The 15,992-nt window shown below is 37.3% G+C and overlaps 1 protein-coding gene across 3 annotated transcripts in view; it reads left to right on the forward strand.

Annotated features, from left to right (window-relative positions):
- The window catches only part of LOC123321851 (neurogenic locus protein delta), a 39,307-nt gene extending 26,861 nt beyond the window's left edge, over positions 1–12,446 (forward strand). For all 3 annotated transcript variants that reach the window (XM_044909630.1, XM_044909629.1, XM_044909628.1), the window contains 4 exons: positions 395–640; positions 3,935–3,995; positions 9,365–10,861; positions 10,965–12,446. In XM_044909630.1, the coding sequence (XP_044765565.1) occupies positions 395–640; positions 3,935–3,995; positions 9,365–10,861; positions 10,965–11,079 (1,919 nt within the window). In that variant the 3' untranslated portion in view covers positions 11,080–12,446. The remainder of the gene's footprint in view (positions 1–394; positions 641–3,934; positions 3,996–9,364; positions 10,862–10,964) is intronic.
- Positions 12,447–15,992: the final 3,546 nt, after the last annotated feature.

The following is a 15,992-nucleotide window of genomic DNA, read 5'->3' on the forward strand; positions in this document are numbered from 1 at the left end:
GGAAGTCCCAGAGAGAATTCAGCGTTGACGAGAGAGAGAGAGAGAAAGAGAGAGGTTATCCCATGTGAGTAAGCAGGCACTCCGTGCATTCGAAAGCACCTGAAAGAACCGTCCTGAACAGCTGTATCCGGTGAAGCTGTATGTCTACAGTCCCTAACTTACTTTAGATTCAAATCTTAATCTTAATTAAGCTCTGATCAGGTACACCTTTTTGGAAATGTACCCATATAACAGAACAGGTGAAGAAGAACATGTTTCCCATGAACAGTCCGTCGACTGCAACTGATTTTCGACCAATTCCGAAACGAATAGGAACTATTTCGTAATTTGAAACCTCATTTTCAATTAATTTTGTTCATATTGTGTAATTTTATTTTATTTTTTTTTTTTTCAGTTCTCATAACCAGACTGACCAAGCAGCGATACCTAGAAATAGGCGATCATTGGACAGAAGATCAACACGTGTCGAAATTTTCGACAATTCGATTCGAATACCGTGTGACCTGCGATCCGCACTATTACGGAAAAGGTTGCGAGAACCTTTGCCGGCCACGTGACGACAGTTTTGGACATTACAGCTGTTCTCCCCTGGGCGAAAGAATATGCCACTCTGGATGGACCGGTGATTACTGCAGCAAACGTAAGTATATAAAAGTTTTCAATTTTTGACATCGAGAACCGAAATGAGGTTATATCCTTGAAATTTCGAATTTGCGCAAAACGGTATTGGAATAGCGTTAAAATATTTATCGAACTTTCGTTTGAAATATTTCTGCGATTTTATGTAAGACCAGGAGTTATTTATAATCGAGTTTCAAGTGAGATGGTTGCCTCCACGAAGCATATACATACATGCCTCTTTCTCCACCGCGTTATGTGTTCAGTTTTTAATGATGATTCGTTTTCGTCGATTTACCAACCATGAAGTAATTACTTAATGAGACATAAGCAGCGCACTGATCCATGGGTTCTTTAATGATATCAGGAAAAGAAAGAGAAGCAGTTCAATAATCTTAGACAGCATATAGCACATCTTCACTCGGCTTATAACATGCTCAAGCATTCCCTTTACATTTCTCGCCATCTTACTTCACTATACACTGTTTATACTAGGTAAGACCTTAGTAAGAATCACACAGCTTTCTGAAAACCATTCAAAATTAATGGACTGGGCCAAAAATTTTGGAGAATCTCCCGTACCAAATTCAGGTTTCTAAGCTTGTCAATTCAAATCAAATATTGAATTTATTTTCCGGATATTCATGAAGTTTTGTACAAAAATCCAATGAAATAAAAATTATAATAACTGTTCGTTGCTAAAAAGAAGTATCACACTGCATATTGTGAAAGTAACATTGTGGGGAAGATTTCAGCTCAATTCAACTCATTTCCAAAGTTAAAAATCGAAAAATGATCCATTAAATTTGGATAATAAAGCCCCAATAATAATAATAAACACATACATATGCCAAATTCGTATTCTTTCTTTGGAATCTACTTTCAGGGTTATAATGAATTTTTCCTGCTCTAATATTCATAATAGTAAACACCAAAATTGCAATATCAGAATGAAATTTCCCCAAGCCTGTTGTGTCGATATTTATTGAGGGATCGGTTGTTGAGCCTGTAGTATTTTTTGTCGAGTTAATATTCATTGTGATAGAGAAATAATTTCATTAATAGAATTCCTACCAAACCTGTACCTAGTCACATAATGATATGAAACTTAAGAACGGAATAGCAAGTTACTGAACGTAGAAAGGAGGATCAGAAGTCGCCCCACAGGGACGTTTCAGGACTCCTCCGAACATCTCGCGTAACTCTCCTTTCCGAGCTGGCGAAAATTAGAAATACGTGTCGAAATTAACCGATTTGAAGGTTGAGCATCGACTGTTTGTAGCAAGGCGCCTTGCGTTTGCGGATAGTGAGAAATCTTATTATAAATTCGTATTCTGTCCGTCCTCGCCTCGTCATTTTCGCGTTACGGTCCTGTCTTCACTCACGTAGCAGGTACGCTCGGATCGTGGGAAGAAGTCGGAGCCGGCTGTTTAGTCAACAGCAGCTGAGAATCTCACGTCTTCTTCGCGGTCGTAGTTTTTGTTGTTTTGTAATCGAAATTCGTCATTTTTTTTCCTTCATTGGACTTTTTCATGCGATCAACCATGCCTGGCACATTGCTCTTCCCATTGTCATATCGGACAATTGTGGATTTCCATAATTCACGTCCATTAAAAGTTCGGAAACTATTCGATCAGCTGTGGCGAAGTTTACCAATTTTCATTTTGCCAGCTTCACGCAAACAGCAGTCTGGCTCGAGTTTATCATTATTTATATTGAGTCCAGTTGATGCATTAGTTTCAGCCCCTCCAGTAACTGCCTATTTTCTATTGAGAAAATTCAAAATTTTTTGTTGAGATATTTCGTTTGGAAGATATTCCATATTTACTTGAAATATATTCTGTATCCTCTTGGGAGAATATTTAATATTTTCTTAATGAAATATTCTACTTCCATCAAGAAATATTCGATGATTTCTTGAGAAAATATTCCAATTTGCTCGGAAAAATATTTGATATCTTTTTAATGAAGTATTTGATAGTTTTAGTCCCTCCAATAACCGCCTATTTTCTATTGAGAAAATTTAAAATTTTTTGTTGAGATATTTCATTTGGAAAATATTCGATATTTTCTTGACGAAATATTCGATTTTCTTCAAGAAATATTCGATATTTCTTGAGAAAATATTCCAATTTGCTGAGAAAAATATTTGATATTTTTCTAATGAAGTATTCGATAGTTTCTTGAGAAAATATTCTAAATTTTCTTGATAAAATACTCTATATTTCCTTGAGAAAATATTCGAGATTTTCTCGATTTCCTTCAATTTTTGCTGAGAAAATATTCCACATTTGCTGGAAAAAATATTTTTTTGATGAAGTATTTGATATTTTCTTGATAAAATAAGTAATCTAAATTTTCATGAAAAAATATTCTATATTTCCTTCGAGAAATATTCGATGATTCCTTGAAAAAATTTCACATTTGCTCGGAAAAATATTTGACATTTTTTTAATGAAGTGTTTGATATTTTCTTGTGAAAATATTCTAAATTTTCTTGAAAAAAATACTCTATATTTCCTTAAAAAATATTCGAGATTTCCTACAATTTTTTTAAGCGAAAATATTCGATATTTTCTGAGAAAATATTCTATATTTGCTTGGAAAAATATCAAATTATTCCTTGAGAAAATGTCAAGATTTTTTTGTTGATGAACTATTCCATATTTCTTTGAAAAAACGTTAGATATTTTTTTGTTGAAATATTCGATATGTTCTGGAGTAAAAATTCTATATTTCCATCAAAAAATATTCGATATTTTTTTGTGCCAATATTCTATAATTTCTTGAGAAAATATTCGATATTTGTCAGTTATATTCAGTAAACGATTGATCATTTATTTATTCTTTCGAAATCCAAAAAATACATTGCTTAAAATTTTCAGTTTTTTAGAATAAATGAAATAGAAACTGAAAATTGATAATTTTTTCCCGCTTTATTTCATTCAATTGAAAATAATGATCCAAACTTGGAAAAACTGTCAAAATCCCAATTAATTGAATTTTCTCAATAAAAATTCAAATATTCGGATTCATTGATGAACGAACAAAGGGAGACCAATGTTGTGTTTATGCGAAAACTAACAAGTTGGATATTCTCAATCGCAGATTTAGATTTTGTTTAAACGTGAACGCGCTAAAAATAGGTAAATTACGTAAGTTCGTTTTGTACCTGTACCGCTTTCAAGGTTGCAGTATCTCTCCTCATCTTTCCATCAAAAACGCATGGACCTCGATTAATGCGAAAATTAATTTCCGCTTACCAGTTTCGTGTGACTATTCATTATGTATACAATAATTTTTTTTTTTATTACAGCTCAGTGCCTGCCCGGTTGCGATGAGGAGCACGGCCATTGTACAGTGCCGAATGAATGCAAGTAAGTACAAACCGAGTAATTTGTTATCTTCATGTTTCCCTCTTGACCCACTGTTCAAATCTCCTCAATTTTTCATTCATTCCTTCGTTTTTATTTATTTTTTTTTTCCGTTGGGGAAATGCGGCGCGATCTTCAGGACCGGATGAATGCGATCTCGTTAATTTCTTCATCTCATCATGGGGGACTCGGATTCATTTGCATCCCCATTGAATATGATTGAATTAATAATCGAGGATTTTAATTAATGCGCGTCCCAGGCTCCGAATTCTCGACAATTATAAGAACGGTAGTCGAGAAATTAATTTCAATATGGCATTTAATAAGGCGTTAATTGGTGTGAATTTAAATCTGCTTTTCGTAATTGATTACTCTACCGTATCCGACTGAAACTCATTCCAGTCGTCGTTCTCCATTTTTGCATAAAGTTTTAGTGAAAAAATTAATTTTGAAATTTTGATATTGACACGAGATAATAGAATCGTCAAAAAGAATTTTTCTGCGTGTAGTCCAAGAACTTTCAAAAACTAACATCCACTAAATTATTTATTGAGTTATTTTTAACGCGAATGAGCCTTATTTCGTTCTCGAGTTTAGAAAGAAAAATGAAATTTTGGGAAATTACTGAAACAGTCATTTTTAAATATGTATATTTTAACAGCAGATTTTTGAGGTCAAAATAACTTTTACCATTATTTTCGATTGGGTCTTGATAAAAATATATAGCCATTATAAGTTTTCATAATATGCTGTGCCCCCCCTAGAAAAACAAAATTACGTTCAGAATAACTAGCTAAATCTGAGGCACTAGACATCTGTTGATCTTTTAAAAAGAGTTGCATTCTGTCGAAGTACCATATTTTTCGAATTTCACAGATATTTTTTTATTTTTGAACATCAAATTACTCGAAAACGGCGTATTATACGAGAAAATATGAGGAATACTTTTATTTACCAAAACGTTCAAATATTCATTAGATAGTGTCCAACTTATTTCAATAATTGGGTTCTTTGAATTTTTGATATTTTTATTTTACGTAATGGTCATAATCAGAAAACTGGAAGACGTGGGTGATATCTTGTGATTGAAAAAAATTAATCAAATAAAAGAAAAACTATATTCCAAAATTCATTTCATTCGATGAAACCGTTCGTGAGATAAAAATAAAAAAAATTTTTTTTTTTATTTTGGACAGCCTGTATCTTTTAAACTGAGCCAATTCGGAAAAAAAGGTTAAGGAAAAAAGTGTCTCTTTTGACCTCAAGAATCTACTGTTAAAATAATTATACGAGTTGGATATCTTTTGAAATGAAAATAAAAATTATATGGTTTAACCCCTTCTAACCCAGAAATTCACTTCAGCGGTTACCTCAGATGTTTGTCATTGACTTTTCGTCAATTTCGATCAGTTTCAATCTTCTCCTCAACAGAACTCAACAAATGGGGGATTTTAGTTTGTTGTAAAAAAGTTAATAATTGATCAGTTTGAGAACACAGTAATTTTGAGGTTAGAGTAGGATCCCTCGAAAGATGTTTACATGATGATTGAAAACTTGCACTATCAGTTTTTTATATCAACCCCAGAGAATAATTTTCAAATTTAGAGCTTTGGGATGCTGTGAATAGGGTGAAATGATGAGATGACGAACTGACCTTTTGAAAATTTTTATAGAATTTTCTTCCCCAACAAGTGTGATTGTCTGTCAAGTGTTGAATAATATAAGGATCTTCGAGAACAATCTGGGTTAAAATTGGCACTCGCACTTTCATAAACAGTAAATTTTTCGTACGGAAATTGACTGGAAAACATTTGACGGGCTTTGTTGTGTTGCTCTCAGCGTTGTTTTTTTTGGCGGCGTAGAAACCTGTTCGTTCATGTCGAGGAATCGAATCCGAAGAATTCGCGATCGGCTGAACGATAGATGAAGTGATAGGATCTCGGATGCTGGTGACATATCTCGGTTTGAGAAAGTCTACGCCGGCTAGTGGATTATGAGTCATTGAACATCTATGGGTGGAATCGCAAGAAGAGATGTATCGGAAGGACTCGCTCCTCCGCTATTGGGCCGGCGACCCGTAGGTAACCTTTCCTTGACCCGCATACTTGGCAACAGGCAGCGTGGGAAAAGGCTCTGTGGGCGTGTGGCCCCCCCGTCCCGTTCCTTCTAGGCCCAGGAGGATCCGCGTTGCAACTCAATGAGACGCGAAGACACTGGCTTCCAAACACATGATTAGAATAACTTAACATTAGCCGAACTGTGTGGTGCCCTGCCACCGTTCGACCGCGGGAACTGCTCGCTATCGATCACCGCAACATTCATTTCCCATCCAACTTACGTGACCGACACCACTATTTATTGCCGAGATTCCCATCATCTTGTCTACGGAGTCGCCGCCTGTGAAAAGGCTGCCTCTCGCGAAATTCCTCTTTCTTACCTCACCGACAAATTTCGGCCTCCAACTGACGTTTCCTGGCATGCCTGCTTCGATATTGTGGCATTTCCTCACACCTCTTCATCTTGCGAAGGGAAGATCAGCCCATGAGGCCCCCCCTAACACGGGTGATGGGAGAATTAGGAATCAGATACCCTGGGCCTCTCTCCCATCCCCTAATCTCCCCAGTGACGTGATGATAACGAAAATAAACATCGAAAGGCAACCCAACGCCCAAATCCTCAGAAAATAGTGGTCGGTGGCTTGGTGGTTGAAGCGCCAGCTGAGTACCGCTAGGTAGTGAGGTCGATCCCCGGCTAGAGAAGAAATTTTCTAGTCGATACGGGTACGGGCCATCCTTCACTGTTGGGTTAAAATTAACAGTGGAGTGTTTTGGAGAAAAAAGCCTACACAAAACACAACTCTTTGTCCGAACTCATACAAGCTCACAGAGCTTCTGAGGGGTACTTGGGGAATATCAAGATAATATAATGATAATAATGAAGTCAGGACAAAGCACCCGAAAAAGAATTACTTTGGAGGTCTCGGGGTCTGGAAGTTCCTGGGAAACAAACAATGCGAGGTCTAGGAATTATCTGGAGCTTAGCAAGAACATCCTACACCCTCATACTAGATTTCTTACGGGGTATTGCACTTATTGAGTGCAAATTTTGTGGGAAGGAGGATGAAACTCTAGTTGCCTTGCCATTGCTAGCCAACGCAAAAAAGCTTTAGACGAGAAATTTACAGGAGCGAGGACCTAATCTCCTTGAAACTGTTTGGGCAAGAATTTGTGGCATTTTATTTTTATAAAATTGTCTCGAATTTGAGCTTTTAAGAGATCTTGTATCTTTTGAACCACCAAGAAACCCTGTCGAACTCCTGGCAGAGGCAGCCCTAACCTAGATTGGAGAATTTTGGGACTAACGCTATCCGCAGAATACAAATTCAGGTTTCTTCTACAGTTGTCATTTCTTATATTTGATCTGTGCCTTGTTGGAAGCAGTTGTGGTGTTGTAGCATAGAGCAGAAGGACCAATTAAGTGGTCTTCTATTTTCTGAACCATCAACAAACCCTGTCGAACTCCTGGCAAAGGCAGCCCTAACATAGATTGGGAAGTTTTTGGACTAATACTATCCGCAGAATAATAAATTCAGTTTCTTCGACAGTTGTCATTTCGTATATTGTGATCTGTGCCCTGATAGGAAGCAGTTGTGGAGTTGTAGCATAGAGCAGAAGGAGCAATTAAGAGGTCTTGTATCTTCTGAACCACCAAGAAACCCTGTCGAACTCCTGACAAAGGCAGCCCTAACATAGATTGGGAAGTTTTTGCACTAATACTTCGCAGAATATAAATTCAGGTTTCTTCTACAGTTGTCATTTTGTATATTGTGGTCTCTGCCTTGTTGGAAGCAGTTGAGGAGTTGTAGCATAGAGCAGAAGGACCAATTAAGAGGTCTTGTATCTTCTGAACCACCAAGTAACCCTGTCGAACTCCTGACAAAGGCAGCCCTAACATAGATTGGGAAGTTTTTGCACTAATACTTCGCAGAATATAAATTCAGGTTTCTTCTACAGTTGTCATTTTGTATATTGTGATCTGTGCCTTGTTGGAAGCAGTTGAGGAGTTGTAGCATAGAACAGAAGGACCAATTAAGAGGTCTTGTATCTTCTGAACCACCAAGTAACCCTGTCGAACTCCTGACAAAGGCAGCCCTAACATAGATTGGGAAGTTTTTGCACTAATATTTCGCAGAATATAAATTCAGGTTTCTTCTACAGTTGTCATTTTGTATATTGTGATCTGTGCCTTATTGGAAGCAGTTGAGGAGTTGTAGCATAGAGCAGAAGGACCAATTAAGAGGTCTTGTATCTTCTGAACCACCAAGAAACCCTGTCGAACTCCTGGCAGAGGCAGCCCTAACATAGATTGAGATGTTTTTGGACTAATACTATCCGCAGAATATAAATTCAGGTTTCTTCTACTGTTGTCATTATGTATATTGTGGTCTGTGCCCTGATAGGAAGCACTTGTGAAGGTGTAGCATAGAGCAGCAGAGTATTCAAGTTCTGAAGGAAGAAGAACTGAAAGAAAGAGATAGCTTCGAGATTCTTTTGATTTGAACCGTCAATAAATCGCGTTAGAAAATTGGCGAAGAAGGCTCGTTATTCACATGGCGTTATCGCCGCTTCAACTGAAGTGAATCTTCAAGCTCCGCCGTGAATCACTGACGCCAAACGAGGTCATAATATCGATTTCGCGAAATGATAAAGGGCTTCCCATTCCTACCAGTCGTAAATTTCAACCGAATGTATCTGATCCATCTTGCACCAGCGGAATAGATTGTCGTTTGTCCTCCAAACCGTGGCGATCAATCTGTTGGGCAATTTGTCCACCTTTCGAAAGCAATTCACCGCTTTCTTCTGTATCGAAAATAGGAACGCATCTCTGAAATAAGCTTAGATGGTTATTATGACAATGACTCCCATTATATTCTATTAGTCTGATGGTACCAAATGATTCAATCAATTCCCCGGTTTCGAACCTTTCACTTCGCCAGCTCTTTTTCAACTTTGAGTAAATGTTATAATGAAGAGCAAATGGTTGTTCGGCACCGTTGGCTACATGTTTGTCTTGTAGCGTCTTCAGGAATAATTAGATACAAATGTAGCATTTCATCCGAACGCTTTTCAAGAAACATTGCCGGTACTTTCACTGTTTCGCAATAGTATATCTTCTTTAACGTTGTTGAGGAAATCGGTCAATTCACACATGGCTGTCCAAGTTCTTGATGGACATTCTATTATGATGTATTGCCGATTATCTTATCAATCTCGTTGTAATCCGACTTTCGTGGTAATTGTTCGAAAGTAAAATATTAGATTGTATCAGTTCTGGTTATTCGAATTATTAACAGTTGTTTCTTATTGTTACAGATGTCAAGCGGGTTGGGAAGGACCCCTGTGCAACAAATGCCAGAAATATCCAGGTTGTATGCACGGTTCCTGTATGAAACCCTGGGACTGTCTTTGCGACGAAGGCTGGGGTGGTTTATTCTGTAACCAAGATCTGAATTTCTGCACCAACCACAAGCCATGCAGAAACGGTGGCACCTGCTTCAACACCGGTCAGGGTAGCTACACTTGCAATTGTGCCGCTGAATACACTGGAACCAATTGCGAGGTGCCATTGCACGATTGCCAAAGAACCCCCTGCGCGAACGGTGGCACATGCGCCCAAACATCGAATTCTTCTATGTGCATCTGCCCGACAGGATTCCAAGGACCAAACTGCGAAACCCCCGTATCAACTTGCAAGGATAACACCTGCTCCAATGGCGGAACTTGCGTGAACGTGCATTCCGGTTTCCAGTGCAACTGCCCGCCTGGATTCACTGGAAAGAACTGCCAGGACAGCACCAACAACTGCGCAATGAGCCCTTGTAAAAATGGCGGGTCTTGTTACGACGAAACTGAAGGATACAAATGCGTGTGTCCCTTGGGCTTCAGCGGGTCAACTTGCGAGCATAACATTGACGATTGCAAAGGCAACCCTTGCCAAAACGGTGGCACTTGCATAGACAAAGTCAACGAGTTTCGGTGTCAGTGCGTGTCCGGATTCGTCGGTTTATTGTGCCAAACCCGGGTGGATTTTTGCATAACCAAGCCATGCGCAAACGGCGGCACTTGTATCAAACTCTTGAACGATTACAAGTGTAAATGTGCGCCGGGTTTCACTGGTAAAGACTGTAGCGAGGAGATCGACGAGTGCCAATTCCAGCCGTGCCTGCACGGAGGAACTTGCGAGAATAGACTCGGCGGGTTCAAATGCCACTGTCCACCGGACTTCGCTGGCAGAAAATGCGAAGAACCAGCCTCTAGTGCAGCCCCCGAAAGTGCGAGAGTATCTTCGGAATCGAATCTGACGACTGAGCATGTGGTGGTCATTGCGACCATATCGACTTTTGTGCCTCTGGTGGTTTTGATCGCGGTCGGCGTCATAATATGCCTGAAACAGCGCAGAAAACGGGAGAAGGCGCGGGCCGACGAAGAGGCTCGTCTGCAGAACGAACAGAACATTGCTAACTGTAGTTTTGCCAAACGCGGCGCCGCTATTGCGTCGGATGCTCATATGATCAAGAACTCTTGGGGCAAATGCACCAATAACGTACTTACTTCGAATCTTTCCTCCCCGGACACTTGCAGTGTATCGAACGTGAGCGTGGGCGATTGCGATGCGTTCTCCAAACCCTCCCAAGTTATAGACGGTCGTGCTGTGTATGGACTCCAAAGGTCACGATCGCAAAAACAACTAAATACAGAGCCTGGGCCTCGCGCCTCGGCTATGCTCGTTGCTAAACTTCAGGAGCCTCAGTACGAGCACATCAAACGATTGTCTGTGATGTCCAACACTTCGGCTGTGTGTGGCTCTAGGTAAGCATCCATACACCCTGCTGGCTCTTTCCTTCACTGCTTCCATCCCCGACGCTTTCTCTCCACCAATGAACTTTTCTTACCAGTGTTTTCCTTGTTTCAGTGATCCGTCTCTGGTTAAAAGGTCCGAGAAAGATCCCAGTGGCGTGTATGTGATAGATGAGCATTTCCACAGGCCCGACGCAATCGCTGCTGGCCTTTTTGCAACGGAAGTATAAAATAGTTGTGTGACTGACTGATCCTGTGTGTGAGTGTATTGGCTCTTCTTGTCTGGCTGGCGCGTTGTATAGTTATATTTATTATTGCCAAAAAAAGCTTCCAAGTCGAGCCAAAGAATCGAGAGTCTGAATGTTTTGGGCCTGAATTTTTTGCCCTCTCGTCCAAGGGCTTCGACAGATTTTCTAAACCGATTTCTGTTATGCCGATTAAACACACCTAATCCGATGATCAATTGATAAGCTTGTTTTGAAACCAATTACGTAGGAAAGCACCTCGACATCGTCATCTTATGTGAATATTATAGTGAATTTGTAAATGTGTACCCAAACCATTTTATTTGAATCTCATATTTCCCCCCCCCCTTCTCTTCCAAGTCTCTTACATTCGTTCTGAACGCTCTTTTTTGGTTAGTTTTTGGCTCTGAATTGTTGATCCATCATACCAAAGAAACGCATCTAATTTATTTAAATCAAGCGTTCTGAACGGATGTATGAAATTTCGAAGTCTGAATTGTCACTTAAGATGAAGTCGGTGCTTTCATATATGGTTCTTTTTTGTATATAGTCTAGCATAGTATTTTGTTTACAATTGGTCTAAGACTATGGTTTCAAACCAAAGATTTTGGCATCGTAGAAAACTAGTCTGGTGAATTTGCCGAAGAACCGTCTCGTCAAGTAGCATGTATCCTAAATTCTTACTGTAAAATGTGATTAATCTAAAGTAAACTAAGTCAGTATTGCCTACGTATTATGGACTTTCATCTAATAAATCATTTTTCTACCAATACTCCAGGTTCCTTTTTGAATCATTATCGAGTGTTGGTTGGAGAAGAGTTATTTTGTACCTTTTATACACTGATTATTAGTATTAGATGCTGCCTATTTATTATTTCGAACTAAATATGTTCCTTTAGGTAGTTTGGACAAACTAAGTCACATACCAATTCAAAGTGTTGAAGAGATAATACTTCCTCTTTTGGATTTTAATCGCTCTAACCTGAAATGGGTGTAATTGTAATCTTTTTTGAATTCCAATTTGTTTTGTTATAATTTATATTTTATTTATTATATTCAATTTGTTATTGCGAATTATTTCATTTCATTTTTTAAGCCTTGCCCACTTTGTATTTTCGTAATTTTATTTCTGCCATTTTCTACAACACTTTGGATTTACTGGTATTGGTTAATCACTTGGACAAGTTGGAAGACTTATCGTCAAAAAGACATTTTGTAATATATCGTGTATATTTATAGAATGTAAACTAAATGTCAAAATATTGTTCATGTTTCATAATGAAATCTCCTTTAGAGAAGCGGCTGTTCCTCAGTAAATGATGTTATTATCGTAATAAATTTTTTGTTCTATATATTGTTTCTTATTCACCCTATATTTCCTGAATACATCTCAAATGGAATGATAAGTGATAAAAAGACATTTGGGAATATAAATCCTAACGGCGTAGATACTACGCCACTGGGGAGACCACTAATTGAGTTACGACCTTCTGAAAACTTTATGTCCTTGTTTTACTCATTTGTCGAATGTTGAGAGCAAGCTGTTGCACATCGAAGCAGTGCATTATACCACCCGCATTCTTGTTGGAAAGATGTAAAAAACCATTTTTTTCGATCTGAGGGTTACATACATGAAGATGCAAATAAAGAACCTTTACTATAATGATCCTGCTTATTGGTTTTTCAAGGCTATTTTCACGAATGCATTGTAAAGCGCAGCTTTCCTGGTGAGGGATCAAAAAGGATTTTTGTAGCCTTGAAAGTGACTTTCACTTGCATTCAAATGAATAAGGGTAATGGTACCGGTATATGCAGACTTATCTTCAACATGAGTTTTTGTAAACACGAAAAAATAATTCTGAAACGTTTTGGGACACGTAGAACGTAGGTTATGGAATACTTTGTGTAGGTAAACTTGGACTTCGTGAATTACGCAAATACTCAATGGGATGAAATAATCTTCACTGCATAAATTCGGTTTTAAAAGTGTGAATCTGTCCAGGGAGTTAAATATATTGTGAATTTGAATATACTTATTTTCGAGATTAAGAGTTATTTTTTTTTGAAACATGAAGAAAATTCTTACCAAATGATTATATATACTAGTCCAATCATATCGAACATACTTGATTTTTTATGTTCAAGATGTTAATCTATCATATAGAAAATAAATAAAAGATCTTTTAGTTCACTGACAGTATCTGAAGAATGTAAAAGTTGTGTTTTCTTGTAACATCGCCAATCCACCAAGAAATTGGCACAAATATGTTTGATAAATGAAACTCTTATTCATCCTTTAGCAAAGCAATTTTTTTTGTCCAATATCTCTAGAAAAACTGGGAAAATGTTCCCCTCACAGTTAGTATGTAAGTCTATAATATAAAAGCATCGAAAATTGCCCACCTTGTTCGAGTAAACTAACGTGAACAAGCTCATACCGTACGCAGGTTCAAATTAATATTCATCTAAGAGAAAGGTATTGATGATACACAAGGATCTGCAGTCTGTAACCAGCTGAAAGCATTTTATGACGTGGTGTACATCATAAACCAACCATAAGCTGAAATGAACGTCTTGCAATCGGAAGATGCAACAATCTATTGAGAGAAAGCGCATATCGAAATACGCCAAGAATTTGAATTCCTAAGGAGGTATTCAAATGAAAATACACTTGTTTTCAATACACAGTGTACCACATTCGAAATGAAACGGAGATTTTTCAAATTTATAATATATGTTTCATCGAGGACACCTTTTAAAAATAAAATGACCAGTTTACCTTAAATTCGAATTTAGAAAGGTGAGAAAACGATGAATATGTTTGACGTATTTTTTTATGTCCTAGTTTTGTATTCTTTTGTTGCAAAGTTATAGTTCATAAAAAATCATATCGATAATTTGTCTGAAATTGATCAATATCATTTCACCCCAGTGTGTCGAACCCCAAAACCGCATGGAGCAGACTCTGCATAGGTTGGAAGAATCAATATCAATTACCGTATCAAATTTCAAAAACAGATCATCCAATGCGCTTATAGAAATCTGCATACTAAATATTAATCAAATTGAATTTTATCATCATGACGAACAAGATTTTTGTTGAAACGATCAGTAGAAAGAATCTTGAATTTAGGTGAATTGTTGGAAAAGGATTTCAGCATAACAATTGGTAAGCTACAGAGAAATATATGGACTATATGGAATTATACAGTGCTCGTCAAAATTGTGGAACAAATTCATTTTCTCAGAAGCAAAATATTTGGCAACAAAACACTGAAACAGGTCAATTTTTGTTTCACTTTAACCAAATTTTTATGCATTTTTGAAGGATTTTTGTTGCACTCTGTGCCATCCCCATCAACCCTCTAAATTTTTTGAATACGGAAAGTGGGTCATGTGGTACTCTTTGGCAAGGTCTTTGTATCTTCTTTGCAGGCGTGCAGAAATTTTTAAGAAAAAATTTTTTTTTTGAAATTTGTTAGTTCAAAGAGGTTCCACAGAATGGTTCTGGACCAGAATTATTGTGCTCCTTTTCTGGCGAGTGTGTTGGCCTCTTCGTTTTCTTCGATTGAGATGATGCATGAGAACTCACAACTCCCCAATCGTACAAAAGAAGTTGGGTGATTTTATTGAAAATTGACCTCTTCCAGATTTTTTTACAAAATAGTGAATACCGAAAATATGAATTTTGTGTGTTACTTATTTACTCACTCTGGATAAAAAAAATGGTGATATTTTTCACTTTACAAAGAAGTTGGTTCTTGAAATCCACATACCTTATATAAAGAAATAAACCCCGAAGAAAAGTTTGCTATATTAACAACTTTCATAACCGAGGTTCTGGTAAAAGATTCGTGTAGATAGCAGTTGAATTTCCTTTTTTCTTGCTTCAGTCAGAAGGATTATAATTGCACCTTCAAAACCCAAAGTTTAAGTAGTCTAGCGTGCTAGCTCTTTCACACTTTTCGTTTTTAATAGTACGGACGCCAGAAAACTTGAGCTATATTATCGTAGTTGATGATCAGAAGAGATGCAATTATGAAACTAGTTGTTTGTTTTGATGAGCGACTAAATACTATTCACAAAACTTCTAAACGAAATGAAAAAATTATACAGGTTATGCTTCGGAGTAATGTAGATGAAGCCAAGAAGATTGAATCTGATGATGGGAAGATATTCATACCTCCAATTTCATGTTCATTACAAATTCCCTCCAATTTGACGAATTATTGGAGTGTTATATTGAGATTTAAAAGAGGAAGTGTTCTAAGTAGAATACTATACATAACTCAACAAAAGTCTTGTGAATATGCCTATGACTGCTGAATAAAAGTCACCTATACAGAATAAATCTTTGAAATCGCAAAAATATTTTAACAGTAAATTCTTGAGGTCAAAAGAAACACTTTCTTCCTAACTATTTTTTTCCGATTCGGCCCTGATATAGCCATTTTAAGTTTTCATAACGAGTCGTGTCATCCCTAAGGAAAATCAAAACTACCGTCAGAATAACTAGGTAAATCTGTGACACTACACATCTGTGGATCTTTTAAACAGAGTCGCGTTTGGTCAAATTACCCAATTTTTGGAAATTCACAGATATTTTTTATTTTTGAACATAAAATTACTCGAAAACGGCACATTATACGAGAAAATATGAAGAATACTTTTATTTTACAAAACGTTCAAATATTCAGTAGATAGCGTTCAACTCAATTTCAAGAGTTGGGTTCTTTGAATTTTTGGTATTTTTATGGTACGTAATGGTCAGAATGAGAAAACTGGAAGACGTGGGTGATATCTTGTGTTCGAAAAAGATTCATCATATAAATGAGAAACTGTATTGCGAAATTAATTTCATTCGATAGAACCGTTCGTGAGATAAAACTGAAATTTTT

Source organism: Coccinella septempunctata, chromosome X, assembly GCF_907165205.1.
Source record: "Coccinella septempunctata chromosome X, icCocSept1.1, whole genome shotgun sequence".
NCBI classification, from domain to species: Eukaryota; Metazoa; Arthropoda; class Insecta; order Coleoptera; family Coccinellidae; genus Coccinella; species Coccinella septempunctata.